The sequence below is a fragment of the Nuphar pumila genome, chromosome 5, assembly GCF_984573655.1.
Source record: "Nuphar pumila chromosome 5, dmNupPumi1.hap1.1, whole genome shotgun sequence".
Taxonomy (NCBI): Eukaryota; Viridiplantae; Streptophyta; class Magnoliopsida; order Nymphaeales; family Nymphaeaceae; genus Nuphar; species Nuphar pumila.
The window spans coordinates 19,381,711-19,405,520 of record NC_143253.1 but is presented as its reverse complement, the minus strand read 5'-3'; the positions used below and the strand labels follow the sequence as shown (position 1 = coordinate 19,405,520).

The 23,810-nt window shown below is 38.4% G+C and overlaps 1 protein-coding gene across 3 annotated transcripts in view; it reads right to left on the bottom strand.

The window, feature by feature from the left end:
• Window positions 1-7,308: 7,308 nt before the first annotated feature.
• LOC149837013 (glycoside hydrolase family 2 protein) overlaps window positions 7,309-23,810 on the bottom strand; it is a 46,534-nt gene continuing 30,032 nt past the window's right edge. For 2 of the 3 annotated variants that reach the window (XM_090005748.1, XM_090005750.1), the window contains 5 exons: window positions 10,020-10,189; window positions 9,702-9,906; window positions 8,841-9,509; window positions 8,521-8,748; window positions 7,309-8,419 (listed from right to left, as the gene is read on the bottom strand). In XM_090005748.1, the coding sequence (XP_089861874.1) occupies window positions 7,583-8,419; window positions 8,521-8,748; window positions 8,841-9,509; window positions 9,702-9,906; window positions 10,020-10,189 (2,109 nt within the window). In that variant the 3' untranslated portion in view covers window positions 7,309-7,582. The remainder of the gene's footprint in view (window positions 8,420-8,520; window positions 8,749-8,840; window positions 9,510-9,701; window positions 9,907-10,019; window positions 10,190-23,810) is intronic. The other variant, XM_090005749.1, reaches the window with a different exon arrangement.

Sequence of the window (23,810 nt, the reverse complement as noted above, 5' to 3'; positions counted from 1 at the left end):
AATTTTTTATAAATAGGAAGAGACCCCTTCTTATAAATCGTATCTTCTGTCTCCTCTTTCTCTCTATAGCCTCTCTCTCTCCCCTTTCTCCCCTCTCTCCCCTCTCTCCTCTCTCTTGGTTCTAGATTGGACGAAGCCCACTTGTAGTGAGCTTGGACCTGCCTAGCCTAGGCTAAGCTCAGTTGGGTCAAGTCAACTTGACCTGCCAGGTTAGCCTTTCTCTCTTTTTCTTTATTTTGGTCTTAACCTAAGTCAACTTGACCTACCAAGTTAGCCTTTCTCTCTTTTCCTTTATTTTGGTCTTAACCTAAGTCAAGCCCACTTGACCTAGACTAAGCCTACTTGAGGTGAACTTGGACCCACCTGACCTAGACTGAACCCAATTGGGACAAAACCCCTTAGCTCTGACTGTTTAACTTACTGTACCATTTCCTTGACTAGGTTTAACCCATCTGACCTAGCCTAGCCTACTTGAGGTAGGTTCGAACCCAGTTGGACCTAAACTTAGTCCAATCCGGTTTTGGTTTAAACCACATTGCTTTGTCACACTGTTGAGTTCTGCAAGCGACACTCTTGGTTGTGACCATACCAGACATAAAAGACGTGTCAACCATGACCTAAGAGTATCTTAATGCCTCGTTGAGCCACTGCCATCGATTCTTTGTAGGTTTGCTCACTGAACAGTGCCAAGGCTCCTACTTTCCTCAACATATACTTTGCTTATGCATTTTGTCTTGTCATAGTGTTGTATGATGCCAAGGTTCCTAGTTTTTGCAATATATACGTACTTTGTTTATGCATTTTGTCTTGTCATCACGTCAAACGGTGCTAAAGTTTCTGCTTTCCACAATATATACATACTTTGCTTATATTTTTCATCTTATCGTCGTGTCGAATGGTGCCAAGGTTCTTGATTTCTATAATATATATGTACTTTGCTTATGCATTTTGTCTTATCGTTGCGCTGAACGGTACCAAGGCTCTTACTTTCCATAATTTAGTTAGCTCAGTTTATCCGTCGGGCCTTGCTTACGCTTTTTACATTTTCGTCGCGCTATTATGTGCACAGGCTTCCACTTTTACTAAATATAATTGCATATAAATAAGCATACAAATAGAGATTGTTCCTTATCGCCAAAGTAATTTCAAATACCCTTTCTCGTTCAAGATATTGTTTGGCGAAGAAATCTTTATTGAAAAGGTTTCGCAATTTGCACAAAATCACTTTTACATAAACATCTAAGTCACTAGCATATGGCCTAACTAAAGCCTGGGCTTTCAATAAACCATGAAAGATGCAAAGTACGCACAATAATGCACATCTATTTTCAAACAAACGTAGCACTTTCTCTATCAAAGAGAGAATGTATTGCCAAATTTTCTGACAAGATGCTTACCGAGCTTAAAAGATTGTAGCACTTTCTCCATTAAACAGAAGAAGTGCTGCTAAATTTTCTAACAATATGCTCATTGAGCTTAAAAGAGAGTATTGCTTTCTCCGTCAAACAGAGGAGGTGTTGCCAAAATTTTTAACAAAGTACCTTCCATAGTAAAAAGGAATGTCACACTTTTTTCGTCAAATAGAGAAAGTGTTGCTAAAATTTTTAGCAAATTACCTGCCTGAGCTACTATGAATGTCACAATGATGCCCCTGTTGTCAGAACCTTGCATGGATGGCTCGTTCTACTTTTGTCTTTAAGGGCACAGTACTCGTAAGGGTCGATGTACCAGAGTAGTTATTGTGCCTTGTTAGGTCAGTGCTCGATGTAGATAAATATGTTGAGCAGTCGATTCAAGGTGATCGTTGTCGATATATGCCCATATAAAACATTGTACTACAGAAAGACTCGTAAGGGTCATTGTGCCAGAGTTGGCTGTCAACCTGTAAGGGGATAAAGTGCTCATGAAGGTTGTAAATTCCAAAAGTGAAGTTCTTCATGCATATGAATAAAATATAACGGTAGTCCTCGATCACATGGGAACCGGCCCATGCTTTGGAAAACTGAGTGGGGTTTGGGGTACATATTCTCTTAGTGCAAAATGCATTGGATTGCCTATGTGACATTCAACGTCCTAATAAGAAAGATTATGCCATCGAACTCCTTCAGAACTTGCACTCACTTAGGCATGACAATGATGATACCACCTCGAGTGACCTATATGATGTTATGGACCAAAGAGTTCAGGTAACCTCCCATCATTTGAAGGTCAGAAGGTCGGGTTATCCTTAAGATCTCAGGATTGAAGCTCATTACTACAGTAGAAAGATGCATCTGAACCGTCCTGGTGGGTTTCTTTCGACATAAAAATTGTTGCCCCACTACAGATAGGGTCACTCATGCTTCTGGGGTATACATAATACATAGCATAATAAACTCTCAGATGACTTTGTTTGGCATCGAAGTCAAGTTCTCTCGCATACTAGAAGGTGAACGAGTAATTATTGAAATAATGCATTAGCTATAGGTATAGTGATAAATAAATGAATGAATGTGTGTTAGTGTTACTCATGCATCGCCTTGTTCATGGTATTCATATCGGTACATTATTGGACCGATCGAGCAAATTATCAAAGTTGTATCTACATGGCTAAGCTAATCTCGATGAGCTCTTGCTTTGATTCATATGATATCGATATGCTAAGTCGTGGAGACTTGAGCTACATTATTTCCAACTACGGCCTGAAGAGGCTCCTCATGTTTTCAAGCTTTATACTTGTTAAAATTAGAATGTTTTCCTACCAAATCAGTGATGGTTTTAAGTCTGTGTTATGGGGGATACAGGTATTAAACTTGCAGTGTGATATGCAGAGCAGAGCAACATCGAAATCTAGGGTTTCTTCAGACTGTGTTGGATATTTCATTTATAAAACTAGTTTATCAAATATTGTTTTTCAATGCATTGTTGTTTGTAATAAATAACTCGATTTGGTTTGCTTAAATGAAATACCTTGGTGGTCAATGAGTTATTGGTCACATACCTGTGACTTGCTCGATATCTTCTATAACGACTATCATTTATTTTTTATGCTAAAATTCTTTTATAAATTTTGCTACCATTAAATAACAAAAAAGAAATCCATGAATTTTTTACCAAGTTTTGTTTTAAAAATCTGGGGCATTACAAAACCCATGCAAAAAAAAAACAATATTTTTTGCATAGAGAGGTATTACAAAGTATCAACAGGTTGTGTTTGGTTCGGACCTAGGTAGAACCAAACTTGGACCAGATTTCTGGGTATGGTATCGGCTCTAGATCCGGTTCTAATTTGGTCTACTATAAGAAAAGCCATACTCAGACCTGATAAGAACTACATGAACCAAACCCAGAGCATACCCTGTAAAACCATATTTTTTATCATTTTTATATTAAAAATTTGAAAGTCTTAATTGGAATTTGGGTCAGGTCTAGGTCTGGTATAAAATTTCACAAACTATACCCTAGTCCATGTATTAATTGGATGGTTCGGACTCGAGTCTTAATCTAGTCTTCTTATTTATAACCATACTCGGACCCTATAGGATTTGGTTCGGGTTGGGTCTGGGTAAAGCAAGCCTGTTGACACCTCTAGTTACAAGTACATGAATACAAAAAGGTGTTACAATATACAAACCTAATTATCCCAGCCATCCAATCTAGACAGAGCGTCGAGAAACCCACCAACCTAGAAAGAGAGGTTTGGAAGTAGTTCAAAATTTCTAAAAGAAATGAAAATGGTTGCAATACTTAATGAACAATGGCATTATTTTCTCTATATACAAAAGAAAAAGAAACAAACAGAAGATTATTTAATTATTTATTTTGAACCAATTGCAAGTAGGGATGCACAACTAGCCGAGCTAGCTCAAACTCGACCCATTTAAGTTCATCTCAAACTTGTTCAAAAAAATAAATGAGCCAATCTTGAACAAGGGTTCTGGATCAGTACATGTAACGAGTTGAGCTTGAACAACCAGTCTAACTTGAATAAGCTTGGTAAGTCCGATTAAGCTCGCCTCACATAGGCATAAAGAAATTAGACTTTATTATGTATTATTTTGTTCTTGGTCTTTTCTGGAAGTGGTGTGAGTTCAAATTCCATTGTCTTCCCTTCTTTCAAAAAGGCTTTTAACATAATTTTCAAAAACTTTCAAAAAATTAAATTAAAGGTATTCAACTCGACCATTGCTCGACAGCCAAAATTATGTCACTAATTTTATGTATAGTTGTGAGAATTGTCTTGGGTTTTTCTTTTATGCCATGATGCTTGATTTATATCCTCACATGGGCCAACAATTGTGCCATTGAATCTCTATAATGCATCTCAAAAATGGTATCTTCAATGGGATCACCTGCTTAGATTTGATTCATGAAAACCATATATGTCTATTCATAACCATCAGGTGGCTATTTTTATGAAAAAAATATAAATCCATTTTTATTTATATTCTTACAAAAATAATCTTTTAGTTTTTAATTTATAGATAACAACCATAGCCCTCTGATAAGTTATCCAAACATTTTTTAGGTCAAATGGCATGACAATATAATAACACGGTAACATTTTTTAACATGATTAGTTTTATATTTAAGAATAAATCTTAAGTTGTCTATGTTTTTCAAAGACTTATAATGAACATGTTCTAATCTAGCATATCATAAATTATGCGAGTCAAGCATATAGACATAAGTTGAATTAGTTTTATTGATCAATTAAACTTAAATAACCCATCAGTGGAGTAGTCTTTGCCAACAAACTTGTGATTCTTCAACAGTATAATACTATCAGATTTAATTACAATTTTAAAACCATGTATTGTAAGCAAGTAGGCAGATACATGATTCTTCATAACGATAGGTACGTGATACACATTTTAGAGAGTTAAACATTTTTTAGAGGTGAAGCGAAGCACCACATTCCCTTTTCTATTAACCTTAGTTTCATGTGAATCTCTCATGTAGATATTATAGTCTTCCCTCACATTTTTGTATGTTTTGAACATACTTCTATCATTTGAATCAATTATTGATCAAGAATCTACGTACCACCTTTTATCCTAAATATCTCACTTACTATGACCACCAGGTTGTCATCGGGTTTAATAACTTTATTGGCTTGAAATTTCTTCTTATATCATCACTCTCTCGCATAGTGAACTGTTTTTTCACAAGTATAAAAGGAAATAGACTCTTTTCTTAGCAATGAACTTAGATTTATTATTCTTGTTCCTAAGCCTATGTTTTAACATTGACTTGTATTCAACCATGCTTATCTTAGCACAAACTTCTTTTACTTTATCTTTTTTATCTCTAAAGCGAGATTTCTTCAAGATTCTAATGTTTTGAAGAAGTTGTAAGGTAAACTCTTTATTTTTATATTTTAATTCAATGCTATAATCTTTTCAAGATTGAGACAATCTATCAATGATTGCAATCACCTAGAATGATTCATCAAAGTGCATACACTCATACTTGATCTTATTAGCCAAAATCTATATCTCATAGACTTGAGATAGCACTGGCTTATCATCGAAGAATTTGAAATCCATATATTTATTGACCAAAAATGTATAATTTATTATATGTTTTGTCTTATATTTGATTTCAAGCTTTTGCCATAGCTTCTTCGGCATACTGACTTTCGAGTAGAGGTAGAACAAAATGTCTAAGAGTAAATTCAGTAGTAGTTGCGACATGCTAAGTCATCCTACAACCACTTTTGTCTCTTTCGCTTTTCAACAATAGTCTCGTCCTCTTGTTCTTTTGGACATTCTTCCTTGAGCACTTACAACACATTTGCAATTGTGAGAAAGATGAGAACTTTGTGTTGTCGTCTTTTAAAATTTGTGCCAACGAATTGGAACAACTTTTATGACTCTTGGTTTTCAACCTTCATAGTTATCATTTGCATAACTATCGCTTGAAAATTATTGGTAAATACTTAACTCAGTGGGTAAGGCAACTAAGCTTGAACAAGGTGTACTCAGAAGTTTGCATTATACGTCTTCCAAGTGATAGTTGATCAACTTAGGATCACATCCTTGGTGCAATGGTTGTTTGTACAACTTTCTCTCCCATGATGCAACTGAGCTTTCGCCTTCTCGTGAAGATTAAACTATGCCCTACACTTGGTGAGACTAAGTATCTCAATACGGACCACCTTGAGTAGCCTCTTGAAAATGTAAGGTTGGCCTAGGCTCAACCCTAAGCTCAGCTTGGGTAGAGACCCTAGGTTCAACTTAGGTAAGGAAGATATGATCAGTTTAGGTAAAAGCCTTGACTAAGTCAAGGATTGGGCTAGGGACCTCAAGAGAGCAGGAAGAGCAAATGAGATAGAGATCAAGGAGCATGCTAACTTGCTCTCGTGCGCACAAGAGAGGTTAGGAGGAATGATGTTAGAATGGGGAGCGGGCTAGGCTTTATATAAGCCCCTGCCCAACAGCTACCAATAAAAGCTAATAAAAGGCATTTAAAGGGCCCAAACAGCTTGCCATAATGGGCTTAGGCAAGCCAAATGGTGTCAAATGACGAAAAGGGTATAATCCTGATCCAAAACAACACTCTGGAAGTCAAGACTGTTGAGAATCAAAGTCGAGGTCAACAGTCAACAAGAAGAGGCAGCTTAAGAACTGTTTGATATGGCCCCATACAAAGACATTGTACAAGTCTGGACAAGGTCCAAACAGTTTGTGCGAGAATTAAAACTAGATCAAAGTCACTAAATAGGTTGGTCAAGTGTCAATCTTAGACTTGAGAATTAAAATCATCCCAAGTTATAAAAAGAAAGGTCAAAGACCAAACCAAATCTGACCGAACCCAAATTCAAAGTTTAATTGTAAGCCCAAGATCTAAGCCTCTTGATGGCCTTGCCCTTGAAGGCAAGGCCCTATTATATAAATCTCAATGGAGTTCTAACAACCTTCACTGAGGGACTAAACTTGTAGGAATCTAAATAAATACCAACTTAGGTAATTGTAAAATAATATGTAAGAAACCTATGGGTACCGTTCGGGTGCCTCAACTCACGGGAGAATCTGAATGATTTCGAAAATCCCAGGGCAACCTGTGAGACGGGTTACCATGATTTTGAATCAATCTCACGGGTTGCTGTGATTTTGAATCATTCTGATTGGAAATCACGGGTTGTCTGAAATCTCATGTTCGGTTGAACATGAGATTTCAGGCTATTAGAATCGTTTTCTCAGGTTCCCCTGAGAAAGTGATTCTGAATGATACAACAGAACGTCCCCCTAACCCCAACAATATGGCATTAAAAAAGTAGATCTTGGGCAGTATTTTTAAGATCAACACCTCTTTGTGACAAGCTTATTTCAAAATTGAGAATATCCTTAAAGAGGCATAAAAAGCATAGGTCTTCACAAACTGAAAATACACAAGGATCCATTACAAACTTCACCTCTCGTGTTACAAGCCTCTAAGACTAATCCTCTCTGAAGATTAGGATCTAGCAGTAATCATATGTAGAAGATTACTGATAAAAAATGAAGAACAAGAAGAAACAGATGAAATCTTATCCCATGCATGAAGAACTGGAGAATCTGTTAATCTTCATTGCTCAAGTATATTAATATAGTAAACTCCTCTAGGAAGAATTGGTCTCAAGAGAGAGAGAATGTCCGTGCTGGTAATTCCATCCGTGGAGAGTGATTCTGGGAGTAGTACCCAGAGGTACCTCAAAAGAAATGTCAATGGACATCGTCTCCCCTGGCACAAGCGAGAAGTAGTTATCAGAGTAGTGGACAGGCAAAATTCTGGTGTCATCCCATGAATCTGAACTCTTCCTTGCTGCATGCACCGAGAAATGAAGAAAAAATGCAACACCTGAATCGTTTCCACTAGTTTGCAACACTTTCCAGTCTTTGTCCAGTTTAGAGAAACCCCTGCAGATCCAACCCAACAAACTCTTTGATTGTTTGTTGACATTCATATGCTCTTCTAGTGCATTCATGGATCTATGGTCATAGTCGTTGCCATCATGCTGAAGGTAATCACCAGTGCAGTGACCAAAGCGATTTTGATGGCTTAGAATCCTCGGGTCCCGCTTTGCAGAAAGATTCTGGATGTGGATCTGAACTTTATAAGTGGATCCCATAATAATAACCTGCGACTTCATTTGAAGAGGTACCTTTTTTGAACGGTAGGGCTCCAACAACCGGTAATCACCTCCTGGTTGATGCAGCCAGTAGAAGTTTCTAGAAAGAATGCTTGTGTCCGATTTCCTGAAAAGTTTGAGGAGAAGGAAGTATACCGGCTTGGCGTTTTTTGTCTTTGGGTATTTCATTTCAGCAACTGCAAGTGTTCTCTTTGGTGCTAAAGAAACGTTCTCTATAACTTTATAGTAAGGACATGTTGCTTCTAAATCCCAAACTGACACTTCTATTGCCAGGTCAGTAATTTCGTTTGATGTGGTATTCACTACCTGTCCAAGATACCAAAAGTTAACATAAACATTCTGATGCCTTCTGGCACATTTCCTGAAGGGACTAATAAAAGTCATCCATTTGAGATACTGAAATGTACCTCTATAAAATAGGTCTCCAGATTGAGCTGCGCATGAATTGGCTCTGCAGCACAGCGACAGCCAAAGAAACCAGCAGTTTGGTCCAACAGATGGTCATAAAACTGGCCTCTGAGACCAGTCCAAGGATTCTGTGTCTTCCAAATAAGGACTCCTGTATATTTTGTCCACATTCGAGATGTCCACCCTTCTAGAAGAGCTCTATACTGGATGTAGTTCACAAGTTGAGCCTGGAACAGACACATGCAGATGATTTAGAAACAGACAGATAGTTGAGAAGGTTGAGGAAGATACAAGTGAGATACTGGAACGACAGAAACACCTTTTCACAGAAGTCATCAAGGTCCTTCGGGGTGCCATAGAGTTCAATCTGGTCATGGACCTTTTTTGGCTTTGAATAGGGAATGTATTTGTGGTACTTCCAAATAGGGTTTGGTACCTCTTCCGTAAATCCATCATCGAGCTTCATAAACAATGGAATCTTCCAACCTTCTGGAGGCATGGTTACTCTAATTGTAGCTGCAACAGGCATTCCAACAGATCCTACCTCGGGGTTGAAACCATAACGATAGAAATCATCCCTGAAGAAATTAGCAGGATCCTGGATTTCATAAGGACCATCTGTGAAGTCTCCTTTTCCATTTGCAAATCCTTCCCAGAGAGACCCTGGGATGTATAACCGCGTTCCATCAAGATATTGACTTGGATCACTTGAAGAAGTTCCCAAATTAATAATTGATTTATGTTTTTCATCTGTACACTCAAAAAGTGGATGAAGCTTCAAGTCATTCTTTAAAGCAGTGTTGATATCATCTGGGGGAATTTGTTCATTCCCTCCAACCCACAGAGCCAGGCTTGCATGATTTCTAAGGAGCTTGATGGTGTCCCTTGCTGACTGCAGGAAGAGGTCATGATCCAAAGGTCCATTTGGATTTGATACAGGCACACCTCGCCCATCACAATCGCCTGTTATCCAAAATTCCTGCCACACCTGCAAAACATTAAACCATTTATTCATCACAAGCAAAAATTCCTTGCCTAGGGATTAGAAGTAGAACAAGCACGAGACTTCCAGCATAGTTATGGCATTGTTTGTTTAAAGTAAACGCAAGATCCTAGGATGCTTCTAATTGACACTAAAGCAAGAGATACTGCATATGAGAAATTAATAAAAGGTAATTACCATCAAACCATAGACATCACAATAGTGATAAAACTCTGGCCTCTCAGCTATTCCACCACCCCAACAACGAATCATGTTAAAGTTCATGTCTGCATGAAACTTAATATCTGTCTTGTATCGCTTTTCTGAAAACCGCAGTAGCCCATCTGACAATATCCAGTTACCACCACGGATAAAAACAGGTTCACCATTTACCTTGAACAATCTGCAGGCAGCAACAAAACTGTCAAAAAGAGTATTGGGCTCATAAGTCTAGACAAATGTCAAGAAATAAAAGAACAGCTAAAAACTTTTATAGCTGGAAAATTAGGGATAGACCTTCCTCCAGTGGTAGGATCTATAGTGCTCTCAATCTTACGGAAACCAAAATAATGTTTCCAGGTATCTGACTCTCCATACCCCTTTACATCAACCAAGATCTCAACATTGTAGAGGGACTGTTTACCCATGCCGTTTGGCCACCACAGATTGGGTCTGTAAAAGAAAAGCTGGAAAGTGGCATTTCTCTATTAAACATTATAGTTGATGCAAATGTCCTTTCTTGCCGAGTATATATAAAAGTATTAACATCAATGCGAAAAACAATAATCAAACTGTCATACGGATGGTCAAGACTAAATTTTCTTTAAAAACTACCTACTCATTTTCAGGAAGTGCATGCATCGTTCATGGGGAAAGCTACTAACCAACAACTACCTTAAGAAAACATCAGTTCAAGCTTCATAGTATAAACTTAAATCCCTCACTTGAACCATAGCTCAACTTCTATTTCACATGGACTTGGGCATGCACACAGGCTCCAACACAGACAGGGATTCAGGTATATGAGCATGACATGGAGTCGAGATACAAGTTTAGAACTTTGCAAAAAGTCATTATGTTTACAACCACCCACAACACATACACACACACACATACACACACACACACACACAAAAGATTATGTTAAGATCATCAATTAAACATAATAAATGTTTTTGCTACTTCAATTTAAATTACATGGATTCTAATTGTTTTCAATAATGCTTGATTTTACCGTTCAAGAATAGAGTCACCGATTTGGCCCAAGAAATATAGTTGGAACCATTGAGTAAGATAGAGGTGATCTTGAGAGAAGAAGATACCTGTTCCTGAATGACAATCTTTTATGATGTGTAGGCCATGACGAAGCAGACAACGCACTGTGACGATTAGCATGAAGCGAACGATAGGATCACAACTCCAGCTCTGATACCATGACGATTTATAGGTATACAGCAATTTGTGGGTACCGCAATTTACCAGCACAGTGATTTATAGGCACTATAAGTTACAGACATCACGATTTACTGACACGGCGATTTGTAAATATCACGATTTATATACACATCAATTTACGTGATTCGGTCTTTAAGACCTATGCCCACGATAGGCAACCACTACAACTCTCTTTATTTTTCTTCCAATAAAATCATATGAGGTACATTCTGATTTTTATAGCAAAGCTAATTAACCGAAAGATGGTTTTTAGGAGAAGAAAGAGGAAACTCAATCTTCTCCCAACAGGAAGAGAGATTTAGGAAACTTAACAAACAATGGTTGACGACTTCCCTTATCTTTATCATCTTGTTAATTCCCCCCTTGTTAATCTAGCAAGATTCTTAACAAAAAAATCTGGTTTACAATGTTCAAAGCTAAATTTAACTCTCTTATAGCTATACAAAATTTTCATGAGGGAAGGGGATGCCGACCCCTTCCTTCCAAAACGGGGTCCACAACTTTTTTCAGAGCCATTGATGCTCTAGATGAAGGGTATACAAGTAATTTCAAAACATTGTGTTTGTGAGGCTGTTCATCTTGTGAATGAAGGGGGCGTTTAAATCACGGGTGGAAGGGGACTCATTACAGGTTGTGTTATGTGATGATTGGATTGAACAGAAGGCAATAGTGATTTATTTTTCATGGAACTTGAAAACTCTGTGTGTGCATGTGTGTCAGAGAGAGAGAGAGAGAGAGAGAAATGTTCTGGCTTGTTAGCAATAAAAAGACAGTTATAGTGGAAACAAGGTGACTGCACCAGACATGGTCAAACCCATACCTGGTCCGGTTGCATGGTATCCCAGATTGGACGGCATGTCAACTTGTGTCAATAAGGACAGGTCCAGAAATGGACGTATCCCTGTGACATAGGTCAACTTTTGTTGTAAGAATCCTTTTCTGAACATGACATGTTAGATGAAAACATAAAAAATTTAAACTAAAGGCAGTATGTTATGAACCATGGGCTAATTATTGTATGCTATAGAAAGGTGAGAAACAGTGTTATTAAAAATGCGCCTCAAGGCACAAAAAGCGCGCCTCGCCTCAAGGCGAGGGCCTTTGTGCCTTGAGGCACAGCATAAAAGCGCAAATGCCCTGAGGCGTACGCCTCATACGCTTTGAGGCGTACGCCTCATACGCTTTGAGGAGTACGCCTCAAGGTGAGGCGTACACGCCTCAAATTTTTAGTCAAAGCCCCCATTTGACGCCCTAATTCTGTCAGCCTCGTCTCTCACTCACTCACTCTCTCCCACCTCTCGCTCGTCTTGGTCTCTCACTCACTCTCTCCAACTTCTCGCTCGTCTCCCACATCTCTACTTATCTCTCACTCACTCAGTTGCTCGTCTCTCACTTAGTCGCCCGTCTCTCACTCACTCGCTCGTCTCTCACACACTTGCTCGTCTAGGTCTCTCCCACCTCTCTCCTCTGTCAACCTAAAAAGAAGAAGAAAGATAATTTTTTTACTCGGCTTGGTTTGGCTTGTCATGAGCTATGTAATATGGCTACTTCATGAAAATGCTGACCTGTGTCAACACAGGTATACCTGGTACTGATATTTCAATGGGCATGGGTCAGACCAGTTTTGGATTTGACCAATCAAACCCAATCATTACCTATTTTTATCCATTTTAAGGTGCATAAAGGCTTGTTTTTATTCATTATTGTATGGTGATTGATGCACACATGGATGTATACCTATTTTTTCTCAAACAAAAAAAATACACACATAGCTGTGTTGTACCCCTATACCCCATACTTTTGTAAATTATGATGGTGTACCCTACATGCCCACACCTGCAACCATACCCATAGCTGTACCTATGTGACAGTTTATAGATTCAACGAGATTTCATTAGAAAAAAGTGAACAAGAAGCTCTTTGCAGCTTGAATCAACCTTTATCTATTATTTCATATTAATAGATGAATTCTGACCCTTATGTTGACAAGCTACTTTTAGTAAATGCTAGTGGCAAAAAGTTAACACACTACATTTGAATAATAAAGTTACCCAATTTTTTAATTGTTTGATATTAAGTTTTTTTATTGAATATTCTTATATGTTAGCATATATATGTGCTTTACTCTCATTTTGAAGAGTTTTGGACAAATATATTAACGTTTGGTTGCTAATGCTAACATGCATTTTCTAATTACGACATGATGTTGCTAATGCTAATATGCATTTCGTTGTTAATTTTTTATTTAATGAATGCTCATATTTTATTTCTTAGATACTTACGTAGATAAACTTGTTGCATTAATGTTACTTTTACATGTTAATCTCATATTTTGTCAATATTTATTTGAGATTTTTTATTTCTTGTTGGTTGTTGCTTTATCAATAAAGCATTATTTATTTATTTATAATTTTAGATATTTTTTATAGTCTTTTTAAGTTTTCAAAAAAAAATTTGAGGCTTACGCTTTACGCCTCGAGGCTTATGCCTTGCCTCGGTTTTTGGTGGAGCGCCTCAACACTTTTCACAACACTGGTGAGAAATTACATTACATGAATATTACAAGATTCCTCTCTCTCGTGATGTGCATATGCGCTTTCTACACGTGTGGTTTGGTGCATGTATATGTATATATTCAGGGAATAAATATACATAAGATTTGTAACCAACATACAGTAGGATGAGTCTTCATGGCTTTTATCTTTTACATGCATCAAGGATAGGATGGTATTGAGCTTCAGCTTTTACAGGCAATAATGATATGATGAAGCTAGAAATAGTGGATCAACATTGATTTTGTTTTCAGAATTGATCACATGTAAAAATACTCCATTGAGACAAAATAGCAAGATCATGATCTGCTGGGAAGATGTTTGAAAATCGGAAGGTGAATACTTAGAATGTCCATAATAAGCTACTTAAACCCTTGAATGAAAAAACAACCTATATCTTGAGACTGTGAACGCAAAAACTTCATTAAAATATGAGGAAGAAACAGAAAATTATAAAATATATGCAGAAGTATAAAATATACAGTATTTTCCAATTTCTCCAACCTTTAGGCTTATTCCAAGAACCTTCCCTAGGTTCAACAAAAATGCCAAATAAGCCCATGTAGTTTATGGATTGTTTCAGCATACTGAGGTTGAATTTATTGCTTTATTCCTGAATTACTCTTTTTGTCAATTGAGGGCATTGTTGCATATTAGAAGACCATATTCCTAGATAAAAAAAGCAATCCATTGTTAACCCTTGTTTCCAGGGTGTAACCAATACACAAACTACATGAGGGTATCCAGAATTCATCCAATTTTGCAGCATTAAGGAATAAAAGCCAAAAGGTAGTGGTAGAGCTACCCCATGTCACGTGCATATATGTGGAAGCTGTTAGAGGATTGCATATCCATAATCAAGGCAAGTTACCGAAGTTAAAAGAAGAGTTACCATGATACCATCAAATGATAAGGTAACTACCGTGAAGACTGCTAGAGAGGTTATCTGTTCAAGATCAAGGAAAGCCTAGAAGAAAAGATAAAGACTCCTACCAAAGATAAAGAGGCCAGGTCAGCTAATGAAGATAAGAAATCTACAGAAGATGGAAAGGCCAACCTAGGCATTAGAAACATTTCTCTTAAAGGAAACCAAGGTGTAAATGTAACTTATAAAATCAGTAGTTAACATGATGGTAAAGATCCCATGTATAAGAGGATGGCTTTAATGAATAAAAGGTAAGAGAGAGAGAAGTGAGAGGTGTTCTGTGGATGTAGGTTCACATTGAATTGAACCACATTAAACTTTGTGGTCATCGTGTGGTTTGTGATACTTATGGTTTGTGTTCATCGTGTACTCAAGAATACTTATGCAGCGCATTCAAGATCCCATGTGATGCAGTTAAAATCACAACTCCAGGATCTGAACAAAGGCACAAAGTCGACTGATGATTTGTTTCAAAGAGCTAAAGCTCTTGCTCACCAACTCCTTATAGCCAGAAAGCCCATTTCTGATGAGGGCTTAGTCCTTAAGATTCTTAGAGCCCTACCATCAGAGTACCTTGTGTTTAAAACTACAGTCGAGACCCGCAAAGACCCAGTTACAATGAGTGAACTGCATGGGCTTCTCTTGATTCAAGAGGCCCGGATTAATGAAGAAGAGTCAAAGTCTGATCAGATTTCACCTGCAGCCAATCTGACTTCAGGTCAGCAATATGAAGCTTCTAATAGGGGTCGCAGTAGAGGGTTTCGTGGCTCATATCAGTCCTGAAACAGGAAACGTGTCGGGGGTCGGTCAAGTGGCAGGAACAATCAGCAAGAGTGGTGAAAGATCTGAGGAAATTTTCTGTCAGATCTGTGAAAAAACAGGTCACATAGCCAAGACCTGTCATCAATACACTAATCTCCTACAAGGAAAGAGTGCACCTCCCCAAGTCTTTTATGATGGTCAATTCGGGTCAGAGGTCAGCTATAGTGATGAGAACTAGTACCCAGATTCGGGTGTCACTCACCATGTAATGAATGACATCAACAACCTCTTGATCCACAAGGAATACCAAGAACCAGATGCAGTATAAACCAGTGACAGATCAGGTTTGATTATTGAGAATGTTATCTCTTGTTTTCTGAATGATTTTCTTAAAGATATTTTGTGTGTGCCTATGATCACTAAAAACTTGTTATCAATGCAAAAATTTGTTACTGACAATGATGTTGTGTTTGAATTTCATCCTCATACTTGTTATGTAAAGGATCAACATATCGGGAAGGTACTTATTAGCGGAATAAGTGAGAAAGGTCTCTACAAGTTGAAGTTGGTCCCTTTGGAAAAGTCAATACAGATTGGGGAATTGATGCAGAGCACGTCCCATACCCAACAGCACACAGCCGTGTTTCAAGTTGGGTCCGGACCCGAGACCCGGATCCAGCCAAACTCTTTTAAATAACCCAACTTAGGGTTGCGTGGAGAGATAGAGAATTCAGAATACTGCAGCAGCCTTTTTTCCTTTATGTTTTTTTTTCTCTGAGTTTCTTTCTTTAACGCACAGTCGGCAGCATTTGTCTTCTTTTTCTGATTTCTTTATTACTTTCCTGTGAGCCTTTCCATTACTTTAAAGATCTGTCAGCTGGGATTGCAGCATCCCTTACTTTTCTTTTGTTTATTTACTTTGTGATTTTCTCTGTCACGTTCAGCCTTCTACCACAGCTTTTGGATAGCTACATTAATGTTCTTTGTTTTGTTGCAGCAGCCTTTACTGTCATTCCTTCCTTTTCTTTACCTGGGTTTGGAGGTTTGATTATTATATTCCTTTTCAGCTTTGATTCAGCAGCAACCTTTCTTATTTTTTTTTCTTTATTTTTATCTTTTGCTAAGCTTTTCATTCCAGCCAGTTCGTGCCTTATTATTCTTTTATTTGCTCGTTTCTGTTTTTTGGTTAAACCTTGTAAACCCTTACCGAGTTCATATTAAACCTTTGATCGGATTGATTCTCCTGTTGCCCTGCGTCATATTTCCATTGAGTATCTTGATGTTGCACGACTGTTTGTGCCTTGAATTGGCATAACGTCAGCACCTTAGCCGACCACCGTCGATTCCTCCGCCGCAGCAAAGAGCGTTAACGTGGCATCCATTAACGTGACAACTTCAAATCCCTCACTGCATCCACGAGTTCATCATCAGTCCCCTGTGTGAAGGTGATGATGTAAAAGTATCTTCAACAAGATACTTTAGTCGATAACGCAACAACCTTAAGAATAAATGTGTGAACATACACACCCAAGAACACTTGTGCACAACAAGCACAACACACCGAATCACAAATGTGCACTTGCACCCATAAGTTTCATAAACACTAAAGAGGTTGGGCTATAATCCCAAATCCCTTCAAGAAATACAAGAGGAGTTGCCCATATATATAGGGCTTTGGAGGAGGCCTTGGGAGGGGCTCCACATAGTCGTTGGAGCCCCTCCCAATGCATGTACAATGCATTAAATGCAAAAGAAAAAATAAATAAAGAAAAAGAAAAAAAAGAAAATACAAAAAACATATTCTCAAAAAAGAATATGTGTAAAATTCCTAAACTACCCTTACTATGACTATATATATTTTATATATATAATTGGTAAATACATATACATATATTATATATATATATGTATATGTATTACCTTATATATATAAAATATATATACGAAATTACAAGTTTGATTACATAATTTAACACCCCCCCTCAAACTTAGGGCAAGATGACCGATAGTTTGCCAAGGAAGTTGAACCGCGGAGCGCACAGGGCTTTAGTAAAGAAATCTGTCAACTGATATTCGGACGTGACATAAGGAAGATCGATAACTCCTCGGAGATATGCTTCACGAACATAGTGACAGTCCATTTCGATGTGTTTTGTCCGCTCATGAAAGGTGTGGTTCTTTGCAATGTAGATTGCACTTTTGTTGTCGCAGCATAGCTTGGTGGGTCCTTCAATTTTGATCCCCATGTCTTCTAGCAGTTGGTGAATCCAAACAATCTCCATGGTAGTAGTGGCCATGGCACGATATTCAGCTTCAGTTGAGGAGAGCGACACCTTTTGTTGCTTCTTGCATCTCCACGAAATTAGTGAGTCTCCTAAGAACACACAAAAACCAGTGGTGCAGTGACGGTTATTTGGGTCACCTCCCCAATCTGAGTCAGTATAAGCAATCAATTTTAAGTCAGAGGAAGAGGACAGAAAAACTCCCTTATTTAGAGTACCCTTTATGTATCTTACGACCCGTAGGGTGGCACTCATGTGAACGAATGTAGGCGCATGCTGAAACTGACTTGCAGTATGGACTGCATGGGATATATCTGGTCTGGTAATACTCAGATACATCAGAGATCCTACAAGCTGTCTGTAGGGTGTAGGATCCAACAGGGGAACTCCATCATCAATTTTCATCTTTGCTCCTACTACCGCAGGAGTTTCACACAGCTTCTCATCTGTAATACCTGACCTGTCAATGATCTCAGAAGCAAGCTTAGTTTGAGATAAGAAATATCCTCTAAGAGAGTATGCCACTTCAATTCCCAAAAAATAAGTTAAAAAACCCAAGTCAGACATTTCAAATTTATCTTTTAAGATAGATTTTATACTTTTAACCCCATTAGAATCACTCTCAGTGATGAGCATGTCATCAACATACAGAAGTAAAATTACAATCCCTGCATTGGATTTTCTAACAAATAGAGCAGTGTCAGTAAAACAAGAGGAAAAACCATTCTCAATCATAACAGAGTTAAATCTATCATACCAAGCCTTGGGAGCTTGTTTTAGGCCATAGAGTGCTTTCTGAAGACGAAGCACCTTTCCCTTAGGAGTCTCCATTCCAAGAGGAGCATCCATGTAGACTTCTTCGCTTAAATCGTCATTTAAAAAGGCATTTTTCACATCCATTTGATAGATGTTCCATTTGTTGATAGAGGCAACGGTTGTAAGACATCGAACAGTGACCATACGAGCTACAGGAGCAAAAGTTTCTTCATAGTCAATACCATATTCTTGACTATATCCTTTTGCAACCAAGCGAGCTTTATACCTTTCAAGGGATCCATCACTTTTAGTTTTTACTTTGAAAACCCATCTGCACCCTATTGTTTTCTTGCCTTTAGGAAGATTTTGGAATTCCCAGGTTTTGGCTCTTCTCAGAGCCTCAAGTTCATTGTCCATGGCATTAATCCATTCAGGGCATTTACGTGCTTCTTCAAAATTTCTAGGTTCTATATAAGAGTGGATGGCACTAAGGCAGGCTCTATATCTTGGTGAGAAAGAGTCATAGGAAATGAACCTAGAAGGAGGCCTTCTACTTCTCTCAGTTCTACGAGGGATCACTTCATTCTGAGAAGCACTGGGACTGGCATCATTATATCTGTCAAGAGCACTCCTAAAGTTGTTTTGATCTCTATGAGAGTAGGTGATAGGGTCTCTACGTAATTCAATAGGTTGATGTGACGAAGGAGACAAGGAGATGTTTTCCTCGGTTTCAAGTTCATTTGGGTTACTTTGATCTGACTCATTATCACTAGTATCATCGTCCTTATTCAATAAATCAAATAAAAAAGAATAATCTATATTTTCATTATGGGGGTCACAACGTTTGAATCCACTTACATTTTCCAAAAAACTCACGTTCCTGGAAACATACAATTTATCACTTTTGATATCATAACAACGAAACCCCTTTTGGGTTTCAGAATAGCCAAGAAAGGCACAAGGAATGGTTTTTGGAGAAAGTTTGTCATTCTTATCAGTAAGAACAAAATACTTACACCCAAAGACCCTTAACCTGCTATAATCAGGTTCCTTATCATACAGTTTTTCAAAGGGAGAAATTTTGTTTAAATTTTTTTATGGAAGTCGGTTTATGAGATAGACAGAGGTAAGGGCTGCCTCAGCCCAAAGATTTTTTGGAATGTTTTGAGAAATGAGTAAAGTCCTAGTTGTTTCAATGATGTGCCTGTGTTTTCGTTCGGCTAACCCATTTTGTTGAGGGGTTTTCGGACATGATTTTTGGTGAAGAATTCCAAAATTTTCAAGATAACTCTTAAATTCATTTGAGAGGTATTCTCCTCCAGAGTCAGACCTAAAGATTTTTAAACATCCATTGAATTGATTTGAAATCATCATGTGAAAACTTTTAAAGGTTGAAAAAACTTCATGTTTATGTTTAAGGAAATAGATCCAACAAAACCTAGTATAGTCATCCACAAAGATCACATAATATGAAAAACCTCCTTTTGACATTACCGGAGCCGGTCCCCATACATCGGAATAGACAATTTCAAATGGTTTTGTCGTAAACATGGATCTTTGAGGAAAGGGCAAACATTTCATTTTCCCAAGAATGCATTCATTACACAAAAAGTCACTTTTACAAAGATGTTTAACAAAAGGCAAATACGAGATTTTAACAATATTGGGATGACCCAATCTCTTATGCCATACATGAATGTCTTTGTTTTGGACGACGTTGCAAAATTGACTCTTGGGAACTTGAAGAAAATCTACGTAGTAGAGGTCTCCTCTTCTAGAGCCTTCCCCAATCAATCTCCCGGACTGGCGATCCTGTATCCAACATTTATTAGAAGAAAATTTTATATCGCAACCATGGTCCGAGAGTTGGAAAACGGAAAGAAGATTTAGGTTAAGGTTTGGGATAAAACGAATTTTTGGAACAAAGAAGTCTTGTTTTTCAAAATTACCTATTCCTTTAATCTCAAGAGATGTACCATCCGCGGTTGATACAAAGGATGGAAAAGCATTTTTAGAAAAATTTGAAAGAGTGCAATAACTAGGGGTCATATGAAAGGATGCCCCGGAATCTAAAAGCCAAGATGTCTTACCGGGGGAAGAGGATGACATAGCGGCTCCGGAAGTACCTCCCTTGAGAAGAGGTTGTAGGGCTTCCACGATTTGTTGAAGAGAAAGAGACTCACTCGATAAAGAGGGTCGTTCTTCAACTTGAGATGCCATAGCCGTTGCAATCAATTTCTTCCATTTAGAACACAAGGGTTTGATATGTCCGGGTTCTTTACAATGATAGCAAGTTACTTTGCTATAGTCTCTTTTGCCATACCGATCATTTCCTCCTTGACCTTGATTCTTGAAATAAGGAGGTCTATAGGTCCTCATGTTATTTCCCGGTCTTGACACGGCATTAGCCATTTCACCATCTTCTTGAGTAGAGGAAGTAACAAGAATGCTAGGATTATTTTTGCCAATCCCCATACGGGTTTCTTCACCACTTAGCTTGGTGATAACATCTTCGAGTGAGGGGGATGTGAAGGCGGAGAGAAGAGAGGACCGAACTTGTTCAAATTCGGGTCTAAAGCCATTTAAAAAATTAAAGAACCGGTCTTCTTCAAGTTGTTTGTGCCTTAATTCGATTGCCTCACTACTCCATTTAGGTTCAAGGATTGCGAGCTTGTCCCAAATAGAAGATAATTCGGCAAAGTACTCCCGAATGGTCATATCATTTTGTTGGAGAGTCAAAGCCCTCTTTTGGAGAAAGTACTTGTGGGATAGATCTCTTGAGGTGTACATTTTCTCAAGATATACCCAAGCTTCGGAAGCCCTTTTAAATTTGATGATGTTGGCATTTATCTTGGTCTCAACGGATGAAAAAATCCAAGATAAGATCTTGAAGTTCTTCATTTCCCAATCATCATGTTTCTTATAATACTCTTCAAGGGCCTTTTGTCTTTCATCCCCTTCAAGGATCTTAATATCCCCTCCTTCAACAATGGTAATTTTGGGTTCCGGTTCCGGTATGGATCCATAAACGTAACCCCAAAGCCCCTTTCCTTTAATATGGGCTTCCATATTACCGGCCCAAACATGATAGTTTGAGCCATTAAGCTTAAACCCAAGAGAGAAATGAGAGTCTTTTTCGCCCATTAGAGAGGAAAGAATGCAAGAGATAGTATGTACCTTAATTACTTTTTGTGTCTTTCTTGACAAAAGAAGCTCCTAAAATATTGCTCGAAGAAGATGATCCTCTTTGATTTCAAAAAAACTTGAAGGCACGCTTCCCGATGAATGCAAAAGAAGCCGAGTCGCAATTCTTCTTCTTCAACGAGGCTCAGATACCATGTAAAAGTATCTTCAACAAGATACTTTAGTCGATAACGCAACAACCTTAAGAATAAATGTGTGAACATACACACCCAAGAACACTTGTGCACAACAAGCACAACACACCGAATCACAAATGTGCACTTGCACCCATAAGTTTCATAAACACTAAAGAGGTTGGGCTATAATCCCAAATCCCTTCAAGAAATACAAGAGGAGCTGCCCATATATATAGGGCTTTGGAGGAGGCCTTGGGAGGGGCTCCACATAGTCGTTGGAGCCCCTCCCAATGCATGTACAATGCATTAAATGCAAAAGAAAAAATAAATAAAGAAAAAGAAAAAAAAGAAAATACAAAAAACATATTCTCAAAAAAGAATGTGTAAAATTCCTAAACTACCCTTACTATGACTATATATATTTTATATATATAATTGGTAAATACATATACATATATTATATATATATATGTATATGTATTACCTTATATATATAAAATATATATACGAAATTACAAGTTTGATTACATAATTTAACAGATGATTCCCATCTCGCTGCATCGATAAGGTTGAGGTTTTCCCCCTGTCATCACGTCTACCCATAGCGTGACAACATCGGTTTCTTCGCTGTTTGATGAGTAGCAACGTTGGCAACCTTATCGTGAAGTCTCGGTCTCTTTTTCGCTGCATCAAATGGTATCAGAGCCCAGCCCCTCCTCCTTCGTCAACGGCATGACGCAAGGGGCGAGGAACGGTCCTACAAACAGAAAGGCACGAGAGAAGATCATGAAGCGGATGCTCGACATGGTGACGGAGATGCAAGAAGATATGCTACGCCTAGAGAAGGAGGTAGCCGGTCTGTCGAAGCGTGTGGATGGATTTGAAGATCGGCTTGCTGTCCTAGAATCGACGGTGGACACGCACCCAACGTCCATGTTGAAAACAAGTGGTGGATTGGGCGTCGATGTGGTTGGCCACCCAAGTGCGGTGACAATCGACCCATGCCCAGCGAACCTCCAACTGTCGAGCGTGCCATCAGAGTCCATCGAAGCGAGCCTGCACAGGAATGCCCGATGCACGATACTCCAGCAAGAGGCATATGCAATGTTTGATAACCAGTTTGAGAGTCGCCTTTTGCATCAGAAATTGTTTCAACCATTCAGTGACCAGCAGCAACGACAATTGCAAGAGGACTCACCAGGAATTCTCCAAAATTCGAGACTTGACCCACCTGACCAAACATTTATGAAGGTTTACAAATCTAGCTGTGTTGGGCAATCACTAGATATTGCTCGGTTTAGCAGCTACCATGAGCTTTTGACTCCGTTTGGGATTGCTTTTGGGAACAAGACCCTGGATGGGTATTCCTCTATGAACGGTGAGCAGAGCCACTATGCATCCGGGGCAGATATAGTGAAGTTTTCAGAAGGTGGTCCGGTTTTTGGTAAGCATGCTTGTATTGTTGGTATTCTAGCCAAACCCTTAAGACCGCGTGCTGGAGGGACAGAAATTTAGCTTATGCTTCCATGGGGTGCCATAGCAGATGGTATAGACGGTTAATTTCAAAACCAATCTACAGGCTTTAATTTGGAATCGTTCAGGAATATCGCTACATGTTGCCTATCGTCAATGTCTCTGATTTATATGCATATTGTGGTGACAACAAGACGTCAGAGCCGACTTCTTCTCAACCCGGGGAGAATGATGCAGAGCACGTCCCATACCCAACAGCACACAGTCGTGTTTCGAGTTGGGTCCGGACCCGAGACCCGGATCCAGCCAAACTCTTTTAAATAACCCAACTTAGGGTTGCGTGGAGAGATAGAGAATTCAGAATACTGCAGCAGCCTTTTTTCCTTTATGTTTTTTTTTCTCTGAGTTTCTTTTTTTAACGCACAGTCGGCAGCATTTGTCTTCTTTTTCTGATTTCTTTATTACTTTCCTGTGAGCCTTTCCATTACTTTAAAGATCTGTCAGCTGGGATTGCAGCATCCCTTACTTTTCTTTTGTTTATTTACTTTGTGATTTTCTCTGTCACGTTCAGCCTTCTACCACAGCTTTTGGATAGCTACATTAATGTTCTTTGTTTTGTTGCAGCAGCCTTTACTGTCATTCCTTCCTTTTCTTTACCTGGGTTTGGAGGTTTGATTATTATATTCCTTTTCAGCTTTGATTCAGCAGCAACCTTTCTTATTTTTTTTTCTTTATTTTTATCTTTTGCTAAGCTTTTCATTCCAGCCAGTTCGTTCCTTATT